Here is a 17,710-nt window from a genome sequence, read left to right as displayed (position 1 = left end):
TATGTGTGCCCATGGCTACCCCTTTGGTCTGGAGGAAGTGGGAGGATTCGAAGGAGAAATTGTTAATGTTGAGGACCAGTTCGGCCAAACGAATGAGAGTGTCGGTGGAAGGGTACTGTTGGGGACATCTGGAGAGGAAAACACGGGGTGCTTGGAGGTCCTGGTCATGGCGGATGGAGGTGTAGTGGGATTGGATATCCATGGTAAAGATGAGGCGTTGGGGGCCAGGGAAACGGAAGTCTTGGAGGAGGTGGAGGGCGTGGGTGGTGTCTCGAACATATGTGGGGAGTTCCTGGACTAGGGGGGATAGGACAGTGTCGAGGTAGGTAGAGATGAGTTCAGTGGGGCAGGAGCATGCTGAGACAATGGACCCTGCCTTTCAAATGCATGTATATCTTATCCCTCAGAATCTTCCCAAGTAATGAACTTACACCAAATGTTAGTCTTACTGGTCTACAGTTCCACAGTTTTCCTTTGCAGCCCTTATTAGATAATGGAACAACATTTGCTATCCGCTAGTCTTCTGGGACTTCACCCGTAACTAACAATGATGCAACACTGTCAGCCAGGGCCCCCACAATATCTTCTGTAACCTCTTACAGGGCTTTGATATCAATCTTGTTCAGCGCTAGGAGACTTATCCACCTTCATATATTGTAATACACCCAACACCTCCACTAACGTCATCTGGACTCTCCCTAAGGTATCACCACTAGCTGCCTCAAGTTCCCAAATCTTCATGCCTTTCTCTATGGTAAACACAGACAGAAATAATCATTGATGACTTCGCCCAAATCCTGTGTTTCTAAACATACATGTACACTTAGGTCCTTGAGGAGTCGTATTCTTTCTCCAGTTATACATTTTCCTTCAACATAAAGAAACTCTTTGGATTCACATTTTGATGCTGTCTGGGTGGGCCAAAAGGCCTGATACTATGCTGTACTGTTTTTTGATCTTCAGCAATGCTGTCTTGGGGGGCTAAACATTCTGCTTTTGCTCCAAATCTTGGAATAAATGTTCCAAATATGAACTCCATCAATTACATACCACAAGTCTGGCTACCATTTAAATAAAAACAATGGCAGCAATGCAGCATGACGTTCTTATTCTGGGCCTTACAATGCAAAAGCTCAGTTATTCCTGAGTTGCATAAAGTCATATATCTCACTGCTGTAGTGTTGAGAATTTCAATTCAATTACTAATATCTGTAATAAATATTCATCTACTAATGTGGACAGGAAATTACTAGAGTGTCAGATACGAAACACATCTGATCTTCTAACATTCTACAGGGGTTGAACTGCAAAGGTAATGCCTGTAGACTAACATCAATGTGGTTAAACATGAACATGTCTGTCAGGGCCAATTAAGTCAATCAGTTGTAGTTGGGTTCATTGCCTTACCTGCCTGCAATGTGTTACCTGGGTTTAAGTCCCACCGGCTCCAGAGAAGTGTCAAGAATTTTCTGAATAGAGTGATCAGGAAAACGAGTTACGTAAATAAAAGCACTGAAAACATGGGGATTGATAATGGATAGAGTCATAGAGATGTACAGCATGGACACAGACCCTTCAGTCCAACCCATCCATGTCTACCAGATATCCCAACCCAATCAAGTCCCACCTGCCAGCACCCAGCCTATATCCCTCCAAACTCTTCGTATTCATGTACCAAAACGATGCATTTCAAATGTTGCAATTGTACCAACCTCCATCACTTCCTCTGGCAGCTCATTCCATACACGTACCACCCTCTGTGTGAAAACATTGCCCCTTGGGGCTCTTTTATATCTTTCCTCTCTCACCCTAAACTTATGCCCTCTAGTTCTGGATTACCCAACCCTAGGGAAAAGACGTTGTCTATTTATCCTATCTATACCCCTCATAATTTTGTAAACCTCTACAAGGTTACCACTCAACCTCCAATGATCCAGGGGAAACAACCCTAGTCTGTTCAGCCTCTCCCTACAGCTCAAATCCTCCAACCCTGGCAACATCCTTGTAAACCTTTTCTGAACTCTTTCAAGTTTCACAACACCTTTCCGATAGGAAGGAGACCAGAATTGCACGTAATATTCCATTCGTGGTCTAACAAATGTCCTGTACAGCCGCAACATGACCTCCCAACTCCTGTACTCAATACTCTGACCAATAAAAAAACCTCCTTCTTCACTATCTTATCGTCTTGCAACTCCACTTTCAAGGAGCTATGCATGTGCACTCCAAGATCTCTTTGTTCATCAACACTCCCTAGGACCGAAGTGGGCCTCATGAACAGCGAACAATTTCTGAACAAGCATGTGTAAAGCAAAAAGGTGTGGACAGAAAGACTGTTTCAAATCAACCAATATTTCGTTATGCTTCCTTACTGTTCCCTGACATTATTTTTCCGTCACCCTCTTTTTGTTATTTAATTTACTTGCATGCCAGGGAAACACATACCTGAAATTATTTAGTTCATTACATATAGTTCAAGTGGTGCTAGTGTTGTGTCCCTGCCTCTGAAGGGGAAAACAATGGGTTTAAAATCAATATGCTCCACAGGGTATGCAGCAATAAATCTGGGCAGGTTGGTTCAAAAAAGATCCATTGATCTCCACTTTGTATTGAGAATCTGTTATATCTCTGGCTTATCGTTTCTGATGAAACATCAAATTCCAAACACACAAATTCTGTCGCTCCCCATTTCACAATCCATGTCACTAGTTTTATTGATTTGCATTTCTCTGTTAAGAATTCCATGCATGAATTACCTGACAGTTTTACATTTATGCAGCACAGGCAGCAGAAATTGTACACCTTCATCCGGTAGGTCACAACATCTCAGGTCCAGTTCTTCTAACTTGTCAATGGCCATTAATGTGGATGACAGAATCACACAGTCAGCAACGTTAAGATGATAATTCGTGAACTGAATTGTATTTCTTGACGATAATGCGTCCCTGATCAGCTGTGCATCTCCAAATTCATGAAAGCAGTACAACAAGTTTAAAAAGGTCTCTTCGGATTTCTTGCCTTCCACATTTGAATCACATTTTTTGGAATAATTTATGAGCCAACCAGACACACATTTGCTGACTGCAGGATCAATATTAGTCATTTTCCAGTCAGGTTTTGTGGTTGAATTGTGTCTGGCAAGTCCAACAAGAAAACGTGACAACAGTGTGAATCTCCCATCAGTAGTTGTGTGCTCTGCATTGAGCGATTCTAATAGTTTATTCCCTGTTGTAGTTCGAATTCTGTGGAGAGCTGCAAGAAAGTGCTGAATAATAAAATGATTAAATGCATAAACAGTTGTCTCGTGGCCTGGAACTTGAATTTCCATCATTAATACAGTAATAACTTTGGCAAAGTTCACGTTGTGGGAACTAAGTTGGTTTCTGTTAAACACCACAAGATTTTTGCAGCATCCATCATAAGCCAGAGCTCCCAGTTTCAACAGATCTTCTGAACAGCTTTCAAGAGTGTAACCACTTCTGCCTAATAGATTAACGATGTAAGTGGAGACTGCCTGTGTGCTGGTTGTATGGAACAAAGGCATCTCTTCAACTCCTTGTGGCCGTGGTGACTCAAATAATGAGCAGAGGGTCAGACAAAACAGGGGGTTATAGCACATTCTATACAATGTGTCATTCGCTTTTATGTATTTAATTATATGTGACATTGTCTGTTCATTTCTGAAATAATTGTGGAAGTACTGTAGTGTTGCATCAGACGCGAAACCCAGGATTTGTACTTTTCGATTTACACCTGCAATTCCAAAAGAATTGAATTTCCAGGTTCGGCTTGTGATGAGGACAGAGCAACCCTTCAGTCACTCTCCCTGAATGAGACAACGAACAACATCCGCGATCAGGCAATAACAGTTAGGATCGAGACACTGGTGTTGGGATTCGGCATTCCTTTCAGCATCATTGAAATGGATGATTTTCTGAAATTGATCTAAATCTTCTAACATAAACAATATCTTTTCAGGTTCTTTCCACAAATGTTCCAGTGCATCATCTAAATAAGGATAGTTCTCCCGGACCAGGGCTGTCAGACTGGTCTTCCAGTGTATTAAATTTAAACGTGGAAATTGGAATTGAAAAACAAATTTAAATGATTGGTATATTTTACCTTGTGACCAATCTTGGATTAATTTCTGTACCATTGTACTTTTCCCAATGCCTGCCTCCCCAACTACCACAGTTGTTCTAAACCTGTCTGTTTCAGAGTCATTGGTCCCCAGTAACATGTTGAGCTGTCGGAGAGGTTGTTCCTTGACATAGTTAATGAATGTGCTTCCATGTTCTTTTCTTCGGTCTTTCCATTCATTTTCAATCATTTCAACCGTAAATGGAGAATCGGCAATCGTTAAGTCTATCTAATTCTCATCCAATGGGCAATCACTTGCAAACTGATTTCCTGTCACAAGTGTGAATTTTAGTCTTTTCGTCAGTTTTTGTAGATGATCTTTGTGCCGAAGCTCTATCCCTTCAATATGAAGAAATAATTCGTTATATGACTTTACCATAAAATTGAATTAGCCATTTGATCATAAAGAAATGACTTTGCTAGATGAAGTTTAATGGTTCGCATTTGCACTCATCAGAATAATATGTAAGAATTAGCAATATACAGGGAAAATAAAATGTCCACTTTCTGGAAAAGAGTATTAAGTGGGAGCAAAAGGACGCAGATAGGTTAAAGCATTTACCAGGGCAACACTTTATCTCATAAGTGTATCCTTGACAAGTCATCAGTTGAATGCAGTTGAATTATTTCTTTTACTTCACATTGGTATTTCTTGCCAATTGTTCTGATGTGCAAAAACTGAAAAGCTTAGACAGAATGTTTATTTTTACAGCAATGCAAATGATTGTATGGAAATAACTATTTACCAATAAAATGCATTGGAGGGAATTTAACCTTTTACTTCACAGGCTAAATTATATGATAATAAGACTGTTGCAAAGAATTTGACTTTCAGGTATAACCAATTTTCCTAGTAATAGACATTGTTCCATTATCTGTGACCTGTAATTCCAGGAGTCCGTGTGTTGAATAAGAGGCATGGAATTTTTCTATTGCCCTCCCAAATGTTTAATGGGTTAACCATTTTGCACATCCAACAACTATGAACATCTGCAATGATGAAGAAGATTGAACACATGGAAGCACCCACATTGTTAACATGCAACTCAGTCCTTCGTCTGTCCATTCCCACAGATATGGGGATTTATTCTCAGTAATGTTTGTCCTTGTTGACACTCTGTATCCTGCAGAATGTGACTGTGTCTACATCCAAGCCTAGTCACCAGACATAACTCCTCACCAACATCTACATTTTGCAGATCCCTGAAAGACCTTGGAGGAGTTCAGCCAGTATTGTGTGGTGACCTTTGCTCAGGTCAATCACTCTTGCTCACCGTAACAATGTGCCATCCCATACTATGAGCTGGATTCACTGGATTCAAAAATTCCTGCCATTCCAGGAGTCAAATTGGTTAACTTTTACTGCACCCCTTCTACACCAAGAACACGCTTGCAAACTGATTTCGTGTCACAAGTGTGAATTTGAGTCTCTTCGTCAGTTTTTGTAGATGATCTTTGTGCTGAAGCTCTATCCCTTCAATATGAAGAAATAATTCATTATATCAATGAACCATAAAATTGAATTAGCCATTTGATCAGAAAGAACATGACTTTGCTAGATGAAGTTTAATGGTTTGCATTTGCACTCATCAGGATAATACGTAAGAATTAGCAATACACAGGGAAAATAAAACGTCTACTTTCTGGAAAAGAGTGTTAAGTGGGGGCAAGAGGACGCAGATAGGTTAAGGTATGTTCCATGGCAACAATTTTTCTCAAAAGTGTCTTTTTCCAAACAATCAATTGAATACCATTGAATTGTTTCTTTTACTTCGCATTGGTATTTCTTACCAATTTTCCTAATACGAAAAGAAAAACTTAGAATGTTTTTTGCAGCAATGCAAATAATTATGTGGAAATAAACATTTGCCAATCAAATGCAATGAAGGAAATTTAATCTTCTGAAGAGATTAAAATATATGTAATTAAGAATATCACAACTAATTTGTCTTTAAGAAATAACCAAATTCCCTGATGATAAACATTAATCCATTTTCTGTGACCAACATTTCCAGGACTCCGTGTTTTGTGAAAGATGTATGCATTCTTTTTTTACTCCTCCCAGTGTTAATGAATGGACCGTTTTGCACATTCAACTGCCTGTGAGCAGCCTCACTGACTAAGGGGATTTTTACCCATAATAAGCCTGCATAGTTGACATGCAATCGAGGCCCTACAAATCTTGCTATGCTTGCATCCAGGCCTGGTCACCAGGCATAACCCGTCAACTACACTTTCATTTTGCATATGCTTGATGACCCTGATGGGATTCAGCCAGTATTTTGAGGCGCCATTTCCTCGCGAGAATAACTCTTGCTCCCCGTAACATTAAGCCGTCTCGTATCATGAGGTTGTCTCTCTAGTTTCACAAGTTCCAGCTATGTTTGGAAACAAATTAGTTAACTATTACTGCACCATTCTCTGCCATAAGGGCATTCTTCCTCAGATAGAGAGACAACACTGCACACAATATTCCAAGTTTGGCCTCATGCTTGCCCTGAGTAATTTCAGCAAAACGTCCTTGTTCCAGTGTTTGAATCCTTTATACAGATATAAAAAAAACATAAACTGCTTTCCAAATTTGCTATGAGAGTGGATACCTTTACATTTATCCACATTATATGGCAGCTGCCATCAATTTGCCTCGTCACTCAGCTTATTCGAATCACACTGCAACATCTATGCATCCTACTCACCGCTCACCCTCACGCCCGGCTTTGTGTCATCTGCTGTTTTGAGATATTAGATTTAGTTTCCTCATCTAAGTTAACGAGATGGTTAGGAGTATACATGTATCCCCACTTTCTCTATTTGACGAGTCATTGTTGTTCCTGAGCTTCCTTTACATTGATATAAAGTTTTATTTTAACACTTGATGTCCCTGGCAAGTTTTCTAACATATTCTTTTTTACTTTCTCATATAAGCTTCTTCGTGGTTATTTGGTCGTCTTTCTATGTTTTTTTTTCAAAACATCTGGATCTCCGCTGCTTTTGTATGGGTAGACTAAACGATTGAACTTGATTTCCCTTACAACATTGTACTCCTGACCTTAGAAAGTGAAAATCGATCTCAAAGAAACTGAATTACAAATTGCTACCATTGCTCACATTTATCCAAAATTAGTCATCCCATCTCAAAGATTGAGTCAACAATATATTGAAAGTTTCTAGGTTGAGTATCTTTTACGTCTGCATTTGAAGCACTCCTAGGTGTTTGAGTGATTACTTTGGAAACTGTTAGCATATATGTTTGTTAAATTACTTTCACTAAAGAGCTACACAAAATCATAAAATTAGAACTTCCGCGAAATCAAATTCTCACAGGCTTACTGTCGGAATTTGTTCCTAGGTTCCAATTCTCAACTGAGTCAGCGAGTACAAGTCTACATTGTGCATGCCTCTATTTTATTTCTTTTTGTCCTCACAACATTGTATATTTTAGTTGCGGAATGTAATTTATTGCCATTTTGAACTTTCGTTTTCTTGAATTCATTCTCTGGTTTGCAGTGGAGAATAAATAATTAAATGAATTGAGTTTCAGGCCCTTAATCTCCCTGAAATTATGCACACATTTCTTGAAAATTATTGATCGAATGTCAAAAGATCTGATTAAAAATTTGTTAAAAGTTTATGATTTCAATTCTTTACTGAAGCATTTGGAAGCAATAGGTTCAGCGATTACTTCTTCCTTTTGCCGTACGATTCGAACACATTCATGACGTTGTATTTTTGAACAATGTTCTGTGCTCTTTTTGTTTAAATAAAACTCCAAATTAAGTGAAAGTGTTTATTTTTTTCTGAATGTTGAATTGATTTTTAATAATTTGATATTGTACATTTATCTTGCAGAATATTTTCCATGCATGCTTTCGAAACACTCAAAGATGATCGATTTCTTACTTTGTCCACAATATTTGATGTCCTGATAGTATTGCACACACTGGATCTAGTTATCATTTCATTATCCAGTACTAAAAAGTCAGCATCTGGCCAATTACAGACTGTCTTAACTGCTTACATACATAATATTCTCCTTTGCACAAAATATACATCGAGTTATGCTGTCTAATACATTCCCATCTTTCCACATTACTTCCAATCATAGAATATAAAACAATGATTTCTCAGTGATTTTTTTTCCAATTTTAACATGACCCTATATTCCTTTTGTACTTTGCTTAAGATATCAACGTCATCTCTTCGTTCAGTTCTGATAACTGGTCACTCAACCGGAAACATTAAGCCTGATTACCCTTCACAATTGTGGCCACATCTCCTGAGCTTTTCAAGCACTTTCTGTTTTTGTTGTTCATGTATTCTCCCTGACTGTGTGACCACCTGACCTTTCCATTAATTGAATGCGTGATATAAGCAGTTAGCTCAGTTGGATAGGGGACCAGTCAGTGATGACATCATTAAAAAGGCATTGTAGATATATAAACATTCCTTACTCGCTATCCTTTCCTTCCTGTAACTCAGAAAATTTATTTGATCTTTCCTGTCACTTTTCCTTGTCTCCTCTGAACTTTACATTTCAGGACTTAATGTTGGTTCAGACCATAATGAGGCATTAATCATATTTACTTCGCCGAGTAATGACGTGAAGAAATTCATAATTTCACAGATTTGATCTTCGAGTAATATCTAAAATGATACAGTCATACAGCACAGAAATAGAACATTTGAACTAAGCTATATTACAAATTAAACCAGCGTAATTTGCTCGATTTCGCCCATATCCTGTAAACCTTTCCTACTCATGCACCTCTCCAAATGTCTTTCAAAAGTTGTAATTGTACCGGCATGTACAACTTCATTTTGCTGTTGATTATTTTGACTTATCTTTGACTTGCCGAATGCAAAAGGAGGGAGGAAAGTAATTGATATTTCACAAAATGACATTTTCAACTTTCAGTACTGAGGGAAAATAATTTCAACAGGTTTGCCCTTTCCCCAAAGTCATCGAAAATACTACACTTTCTGTCTTTAACAAGCCATCATTGTTCCTGACCTTGCTTTATGTAATTATAATTTTTTAAAAAAATAATTTTATGCCCCTGGTACATTTCTAATATGTTCCCTTTTGCGAGTTTATGCTGCTTCGTGGCGCTGTTGGCTGGTCTTTGAATCTTTTCCCAATCATCTGGATCTACGCTGTTTTTGCATAGTTAGACTCCAACATTTAAAATTGATTTCCCTTACAACATCTTACTTACTTCCTGCTCTGATTCTCAGGTAAGAAATTGAAAAACGATCTCGAAGGAATTGAATGACAATCTATATACTTCCCAGCAGGCGTTGTTCACACTTATCCAAAAATAGTCATCCCACCTCAAAAGATCGAGTTAACAATACCTTAAAAGTTTCGACTTTAAATGATTTCTGAAGTATGTGTATGCAATAAATTCAGCAATTACTATTAATTTGCATTACAATTCCAGCACTCTAATTAAGTAATATTTTACAGAATATTGTCATCTGTACAGCATCTTGTCATCAGTGTTTTTTTTAAATGTGGTAATTGAAGTCTATTTGTTTGCAATTTCGAGAAGATGTACAGCAATTTAAATTTTTACACTTACCTTGCCGGATATATTCTATGTCTGCAGTCGAGTTACTCAAAGATGTTTGAATGCTCACTTTGGAAGTTATTAAAAGAGATGTTTGTAAAATTACTGTCAGTTTGAACAACTACACAGCTCACAAAACTACAAATTCAGAGCTCAGTCACATTCTCAGCAAGTTCAATTAAGTATTTTGTTTCGAGGTTCCAACAGTGAGTGAAAGACCAGTCTGCATTGTGCCGGAAATAAGTGTATTTCATCTTTTCCTCACAGAACTGTGGATTCTATTTGTGAAATGCAAAACAAATTGAAATCGCACTTATGCAATGCAAACTTGTGAAATTAGTTGTGGATCAGGATTTCATTTTTCTTGAATTCATTCTCGGTTTTAAAGTGGAGAAATGAACTCAAAGGTATTGAACTGCAAACTATTTATGTCCCTGCAGTTATGTATCTATTTATTGAAAATTAATAATCGAATGTCAAATAATCTAGTTTACAATTTGTTACCAAGTTATGATTTCAATTTTTCTTACTGAAGCAATTACAATCAAGGCCAACAATTACATTTCCTTTTGTCTTCCAATTCGAGCGCACTTAACCAGCTGTTTTCTGAAACAACATTCTGTGTTGACTCTTGTATTTCTTTGAAAAGAGTATAATTTTTCAGAACGTTGAGAAGGTATTTAATAATGTATATTTGTATAATTACATTTCAGAATATTTTCTATGTAGGTATTTGAATTACTCAATTGTGAATCACTTCGTACTTTGTCGCAATATATGTTCCCTTGATAGTTTTGCACACACTCTATTTCGTTGTCATAACGCGGCCCATTATTGAACAGTGAACATTGAACTGAATAAAGACTATCCTTCTCTTTTCATGCATAATCTTCCACTGTCTATAAAATATATATTGAGTCACTCTGTCTTACAGAGTTACATCCTTCCAAATTACGAACATAAAACACAACAGTGCATCTGTGCTTTTCACAATGGTAACATGAAGCTGCATTCCTTTTGTTCTTTGCTTCAGATATCAATGTCATGTGTTCGTTCAGTGCTGAGGAAGGATCACTCAACCAGAAATGTTAGCTGTGTTTTCTCTCCGCAGATGCTATCAGAAATGAGGAGTATTTCAAGCAATTTCTATTTTTGTTGGTCAGATATTCTCTCCGACTTGGTGACCACTTGCCGCATCCAACAATTGACTGCATGTTTACACAGTTAGCTCAGTTGGATTGTGGAACACTTAATGAGGCCACCATTTAATCCTTCCACCAGCTCATTGCAATTGTAATGCAAATTAACATTGCAGGGCTCTGTTTCTCAACAGCAGCAAGCATGCAGGTACAGCAGGCAGTGAAGAAAGCTATTGACATTCTGGTCTTCATAACAAGAGGGATTGAGTATAGGAGCAAAGAGGTCCTTCTGCAGCTGTACAGGGCCCTGGTGAGGCCGTACCTGGAGTATTGTATGCAGTTTTGCTCTCCAGATTTGAGGAAATACATTCTGGCTATTGAGGGAGTGCAGTGTAGGTTTACCAGGTCAATTTCCGAAATGGTTGGACTTTCACTATCATATGTTGAAAGATTAGAACGACTGGGCCTGTATACACTTGAGTTCAGAAGGTTGAGAGGGGATCTGATTGAGACGTATAAGATTATTAAGGGATTGGACACTCTGGGCGTAGGAAGCTTGTTTACGCTGATGGGTGAGTCCAGAACCAGAGGACACAGCTTAAAAATAAGGGGTAGGCCATTTAGAACAGATTTGAGGAGAAATGTCTTCACCCAGAGAGTGGTGGATATATGGAATGCTCTGCCCCAGAAGGCAGCTGAGGCCAGGTCTCTCGATGCTTTCAAGAAAGAGATGGATAGAGTTCTTAAAGATAGTGGAATCAAGAGTCATGGGGATAAGGCAGGAACAGGACACTGATTGTTGGTGATCAGCCATGATCATAGTGAATGGTGGCGCTGGATCGAAGGGCCGAATGGCCTACTCCTGCACCTATTGTCTATTGTCTATTATGGTCGAATCACTCGCCTTGTCTGAGGTTTAATGATTCGTCTGGTCAAACTACCACTGGTTAAAGCTCTCAACTGATAGAGTACATCTATGGTGACTTTTTCTTTACCCTGAGATTGCGCGAATTCACGTAATATTTTCAAAAGCCAGTCACCTATTTCTAATTGCACCCTCCTTAAAAAAAGGTTCCTCAATGTATTATCGCAAGCTATTTTTGCTCTGTTACATTTGACACTTTTCCATTGAACTGTCTCACAAACGTTCGGCAAACAAAACATCTTTCTCATTCAGTATCAACTAGGGTGACATTTCTGTACTGTTTTCAATTTTCTGAATTCCGTTCAGTGCTATCAACATCGTAGAGATAACATACAAATAATGGGAATAAAACTGATTCGCATCAAACTCAAAGGAAGGTCGTATTTTAGTCAAATAAGATTTCATGTCGTTTTGTTGTCCCTGGCAAGTTTCCTTTAATACTCGGTTTTAGCAGCTCATATAAGCACCTTTCTGGCTGTTTGTCTTTGAATCTTTTCTCCATCATCAGGAGCGATGCAATATTTGCATTTATAGACAAAACATTTTAAATTGATTTCGCTGACGACAGTTTTATTTCTTATTCTCATTCTCTGGTTAGAACGTGAAGAGTGAACTCAAATGAATTCAATAATAAATTATAAATGCCCCTGCAGTGATTGCTCACATTTATCCAAAAGTAGTCATGACACCTCAATAGATTTGGTTAACAATACCCTATAAGTTTCTAATTTGAATGGTTTCCAAGGTATTTGTATGCAGCAAATTTTGCAATTATTTTTACTTTGCCTTACAATTACAACAGTCTAAACGCAATATACTTTTATTGAAAGTAATGTCCTGACGGTCGTCTCTGTTTTAATAAATGCTGCATTTGAGGTCTTTGTCAGTAATGTCGGGAAGATGTTCAGGAATTTATATTTTAACCCTTATCTTTCGAAATATCTTTTCTGTCTACAGTAGAATCACTCCAAGATGTTTGAGTGCTCACATCAGAAGCTGTTAAATTGATTAAATTAGTAGAACTGCTTTCATTCTAAAGAACTATACTGCTCATAAAATTACAACTTCACAGCTCAATCACATTATCAACGGGCTCAATAAAAGTCTTTGTTTCAACGTTCCAACAATGAATGAGGGAGTATCAGTCTGCAACTGCCACAGGAGTATTTCATCTTGTCCTCTTGAATAAAGTTTGTAAAGGTGCTCATGTAATGCAGACATGTGAAATTGATTGCCATTCTGATATTTATTTTTCCTGAATTCATTCTGTGATTGAAGAGTGGAGAATCGACTCAGAGGAATTGGATTGCATATCACACAGAGACATGCACATATACATATATACACATATATAATGTACATACAAAATATTGCATGTAATATACATATTATACATCATATATCATATATATGATGTATATTACGTATATAACTTATTTTAATATACTTTGTATTTATTATAGATAATAAAAATTAATGAGTGAGTGCTTGTCAAATTATCTAATTAATCATTTTTTCCAAATTTATAATTTCAATTCTTTACTGAAGCGTCTGCAAAGAGTAAGGCTACTCATTCGAGCGCACTCATCACACTGTATTCTTATGCAATGTTCTGCACTGACTCTTATTTTTATTTAATAAATACTATATTCAGTACAAAAAAGTTTAACTTTTCTGTATGTTGAGAAGGTGTTTAGTAATTTTTATTTATGCTCTTACCTATCAGAAAACTTTCTATGAGAATATTTGAATCACTCAAAGTTGAGTCTTTCCCTACTTTATCCCAATCTACGGTGCCTTGATAATTTTGAACATATTCTATTTCGTTATTATAACGCCTTCCATTATAGAGCAGTGAACACCGAACTGATTAAAGACCGTCCTTCTGTTTTCAAGCATAATATTCTGCTTTGTATATACTATACATATAGCGGCACAAAGCTATTCTTTTTTTTCCATAACCTGTTCCTTGGTGAAGGAGATTCTGTCCTTGAATTATTTCAGGGGACAATAAAACAGGACAGGCTCCGATCAGTCTGATGTTGTACAGCGATGAAATGAATTTTGAGAGGCCTTTTGCTCATATGTAAACAGATGAGACTTCAGGCCAAAGTGGTCATGCTTTCTAAGTGACCAGTATAAAAAAAGGGGAGAGGTCAGCTCTGTAGCTGAGCTGAGCAGTTTTTAGTTCAGTCTTGAACGAGTGAGAAGTTTAACAGGGAGCTGTTTGGAACCTCTTTCTCTCTGTGTCTTTTTCTGCCCTTCAACTTCAACCTGGAAGCACGTGTTGCATTTATACAGTTTTCTTTAAAGGGAGTTTGCTTGTTGGGAGTGTTGTGTATATTCGGAACAGCATAATTAATTCTAGGTGGATAGGTTGAGTTATGTAGGGGTTCTTTATTCTGTTCTTTCTGCTCCATTGTGTGACTTTGTGAGTAATTTGTTGTATGTTTTAAAATAATCAAAGTCAGTCATCCAAGCAATCTTAGTCGGGACTGTAGAACTGGAAAAGCACAGCAGGTCAGACAGTATTCGAGGAGCAGGAGAATCAACGTTTCGGGCATAAGCCCTTCATTAGGAATGAGGCTTGTGGGTCGGGGCTGAGACATAAATAGGAGGGGGGGTGTTTGGGCGGAAGATAGCTGGGAAAACAATAAGTGGATGAAGGTGAGGGAGAAGGTGATTGGTCAGTGGGGGGACTGATGGAACGGGTCCAGACGGAGGTGCCGAGTTGGAGGCTTGTGACTACAATAATGTGGGAGGGGGGAGGGAAAATGAGGAAACTCATTGCCTCAGTCTGCACCTGTTCCACCCATCTCATCTCTTCCTACCTCGACACCATCCTGCCCCCCTCTTGGTCCAGGAGCTCCCAACCTAGGTTCGTGACATCACCCATGCTCTTCACCTCCTCCAAGGTTTTACTTTCCCTGGCCCCAACACTTCATCTTCACCACGGGCATCCAGTTCCTGTACAAATCGATCTTCCATGGCGATGGTCTCATATCCCTCTGTTTCTATCACTCACGCCATCGCAACCAGTACCCTTCCACTGACACCCTCATCCGCCTGGCTGACCTGGTCCACCTGCTCCTTCTAATCCTCCCACTCCCACCAAATCGAAGGGGTAGCCATGTGCACCCACATGGGACCCAGTTATGTGTACCTGTTGGTGGAATATGTGGAGCAGTCGATCTTCCGTAGTTGCACCGGCACCACGCCCACCTGTTCCTCTGTTATATCGATGACTGCATCAGCGCTGCCTCGTGCTCCCTCAATGAGGTTGAACGGTTCATCAAATTTACCAATACCTTCCATCCCAATCACATTCACCTGGACTATGTCAGAAACGTCCCTCAGCTTCCTGGACCTCTCCATCACTGTCTCTGGTAATGGATTGACCACAGACATATAGTTCAAGCAGACCGACTCCAACAGCTACCTAGACTACACCTCCTAGAAATACGCCATCCCTTATTCCTAATTCCTCTGCCTCCGCCTCTCTGTTCACAGAATGAACGATTCAAATTCAGAAAGTCCCAGATGGCCTCGTTATTCCATGATTGGAACTTCCATTCAAGGTGTTTGATGATGATCTCCAGCACAACTCCTCTACTTTGCGCACCACTGCCCATGAATCCAACCACTCCCAATGCAATAAGGACAGAACCCACACCGGTCATCACCTTCCACCCCACCAAGCTCCGCATACAATGCATCATCTGCCGCCACTTCCAAAACCACCAAATGGACCCCACCAGCAGAGATATCATTCCCTCCACCCCTATCAGCGTTCCAAAATGACCATTCCCTCCGCGATTCCCTCATCATGTACCCAATCCCACCAGCCCAGACCCCACTCCTGGCACCTTACCCTACCACTGCAGGAAGTGCAAACCCTGTGCACTCACCATTCCCCTCACCTCCGTCCAAGGCCAAAAGGAATGCTTCCACATCGGTCAGAAAGTTACCTGTACCTCTACTGCATCAGTTGCAGCCGGTGTAGTCTCCTCTACGGCGGGGAGATAGGACCATTTCAGAGAACATCTCTGGGACACCCGTACCCAACAATCCCACCCACCCATGGCTGAACACTTCAACTCCCCCTCCCACTCCATCAAGGACGTGCAAGGTCCTGGGCCTCCTCCACTACCAAACCATTACTTATCAATGCCTGGAGGTGGAATTCCCCATATTCTGCTTTGGAACCGTGCAACCACGCAGGATAAATATGGATTTCAACAGCTTCCTTATTCCTATCCCTCCTAAATTTTCCAAGTCCTAAGGCTGCAACTCAGCATCGCCCTCTGGACCCGTCCATCACTCCCCCACTGACCTGTCACCTTCTCCCTCACCTTCATTCACCTATTGCTTTCCCAGCTACCTTCCTTCCAACCCCACCTCCTCCCATTTACCTCTCAGCATCATTCCTGATGAAGCGCTTATGCCTGAAACATCGATTCTCCTGCTCCTCGGATGCTGCCTGACCTCTGCGTTTTGCCAGCTCTACATTCTCGACTCTGAGCTCCAGGATCTGGAGTCCTCATTTTAATCTAGCTATCATACTTTGGGTAATTTTCACTGCATACTCACCAAAATAACTGGTCTGGGGCTACCTGCTTACGAATGTTTCGATTGGTTTGGCTCAGTCCATAACAGAGAATCGACGTTTCGGGCATGAGCCCTTCTTCAGGAATGAGGAGAGTGTGCCATGCAGGATAAGATAAAAGGTATGGAAGAGGAACTTGGGTGAGGGGCGTTGGAAATGTGATAGGTGGAAGGAGGTTAAGGTGAGGGTGAGAGTGGGTGTGGGGGCTGAGAGGTCAGGAAGAAGATTGCAGGTAAGTAAGGTGGTGCTGAGTTCGAGGGTTGGGACTGAGACAAGATGGGGGAGGGGACATTAGGAAACTGGAGCAATCTGAGTTCGTCCCTTGTGGTTGGAGGGTTCCTCAGCGGAAGATGAGGCGCTCTTCCTCCAGCCGTCGTCTTGCTATGGTCTGCCGATGGAGGAATCCAATGACCTGCATGTCCTTGGTGGAGTGGGAGGGGGAGTTGAAGTGTTGAGCCATCGGGTGGTTGGGTTGGTTGTTCCGGGTGTCCGAGAGGTGTTCTCTGAAAAGTTCAGCAAGTAGGCGGCCTGTCTCCCCAATATAGAGGAGGCCACATCGGGTGCAGCGGATGCAGTAAATGATGTGTGTGGAGGTGCAGGTGAATTTGTGGTGGATATGGAAGGATTCCTTGGAGTCTTGGAGGGAAGTAAGGGGGGAGGTGTGGGCGCAAGTTTTGCATTTCTTGCGGTTGCAGGGGAAGGTGCCGGGAGTGGAGGTTGGGTTGGTGGGNGCTGGAAGTGGAGGAGATGCGGTGGAGAGCAATCATTTATCACGTCTGGGCGAAATTGCTGCCTTTGAAGAAGGAGGCCATCTGGGTTGTTCGGTATTGGAACTGGTCCTCCTGGGAGCAGATGCGGCCGAGACGAAGGAATTGGGAATATGGGATGATGTTTTTACAGGGAGCAGGGTGGGAGGAGGTGTAGTCTAGGTAGCTGTGGGAGTCGGTTGGTTTATAGAAAATGTCCGTGTTGCAGGTCCTTGGAGTCTTCCATCGCCAGACCATAGCAACACGACTGCTAGAGGAAGAGTGCCTCATCTTCCGCCTAGGAACCCTCCAACGACAAGGGATGAACTCAAATTTCTCCAGTTTCCTCATTCCCCCCCCCCACCCTATCTCAGTCCCAACTCTCAAACTCAGCACCACATTCCTAACCTGCAATCTTCTTCCTGACCTCACCGCCCCACCCCCACTCCGGCCTATCACCCTCACCTTAACCTCCTTCCACCTATCGCATTTCCAACTCCCCTCCCCCAATCCCTCTTCCCTACTTTTTATCTTAGCCTGCTTGGCACACTCTCCTCATTCTTGAAGAAGGTCTTATGCCCGAA

The 17,710-nt window shown here is 40.5% G+C and overlaps 2 protein-coding genes across 7 annotated transcripts in view; both read right to left on the bottom strand.

Moving 5' to 3' along the window:
* Nucleotides 1-4,330, bottom strand: part of LOC122544088 (NACHT, LRR and PYD domains-containing protein 12-like) — a 10,874-nt gene extending 6,544 nt beyond the window's left edge. The window contains 1 exon segment of the mRNA XM_043683111.1: nt 2,757-4,330. Within this exon segment, the coding sequence (XP_043539046.1) occupies nt 2,757-4,330 (1,574 nt within the window).
* Nucleotides 4,331-4,357: 27 nt separating this feature from the next.
* LOC122544087 overlaps nt 4,358-17,710 on the bottom strand; it is a 66,795-nt gene continuing 53,442 nt past the window's right edge. For 3 of the 6 annotated variants that reach the window (XM_043683107.1, XM_043683104.1, XM_043683110.1), the window contains 3 exons: nt 9,723-9,779; nt 5,563-5,614; nt 4,358-4,427 (listed from right to left, as the gene is read on the bottom strand). In XM_043683107.1, the coding sequence (XP_043539042.1) occupies nt 4,370-4,427; nt 5,563-5,614; nt 9,723-9,779 (167 nt within the window). In that variant the 3' untranslated portion in view covers nt 4,358-4,369. Of the gene's footprint in view, nt 4,480-5,562; nt 5,615-9,722; nt 9,780-17,710 lie in introns of all 6 variants that reach the window. The other 3 variants (XM_043683109.1, XM_043683106.1, XM_043683108.1) reach the window with 3 other exon arrangements.

Source organism: Chiloscyllium plagiosum, chromosome 46 (genome assembly GCF_004010195.1).
Source record: "Chiloscyllium plagiosum isolate BGI_BamShark_2017 chromosome 46, ASM401019v2, whole genome shotgun sequence".
Taxonomy (NCBI): domain Eukaryota; kingdom Metazoa; phylum Chordata; class Chondrichthyes; order Orectolobiformes; family Hemiscylliidae; genus Chiloscyllium; species Chiloscyllium plagiosum.
The sequence above is the reverse complement of the archived record's forward strand: the minus strand, read 5'-3'. Positions and strand labels throughout refer to the sequence as shown.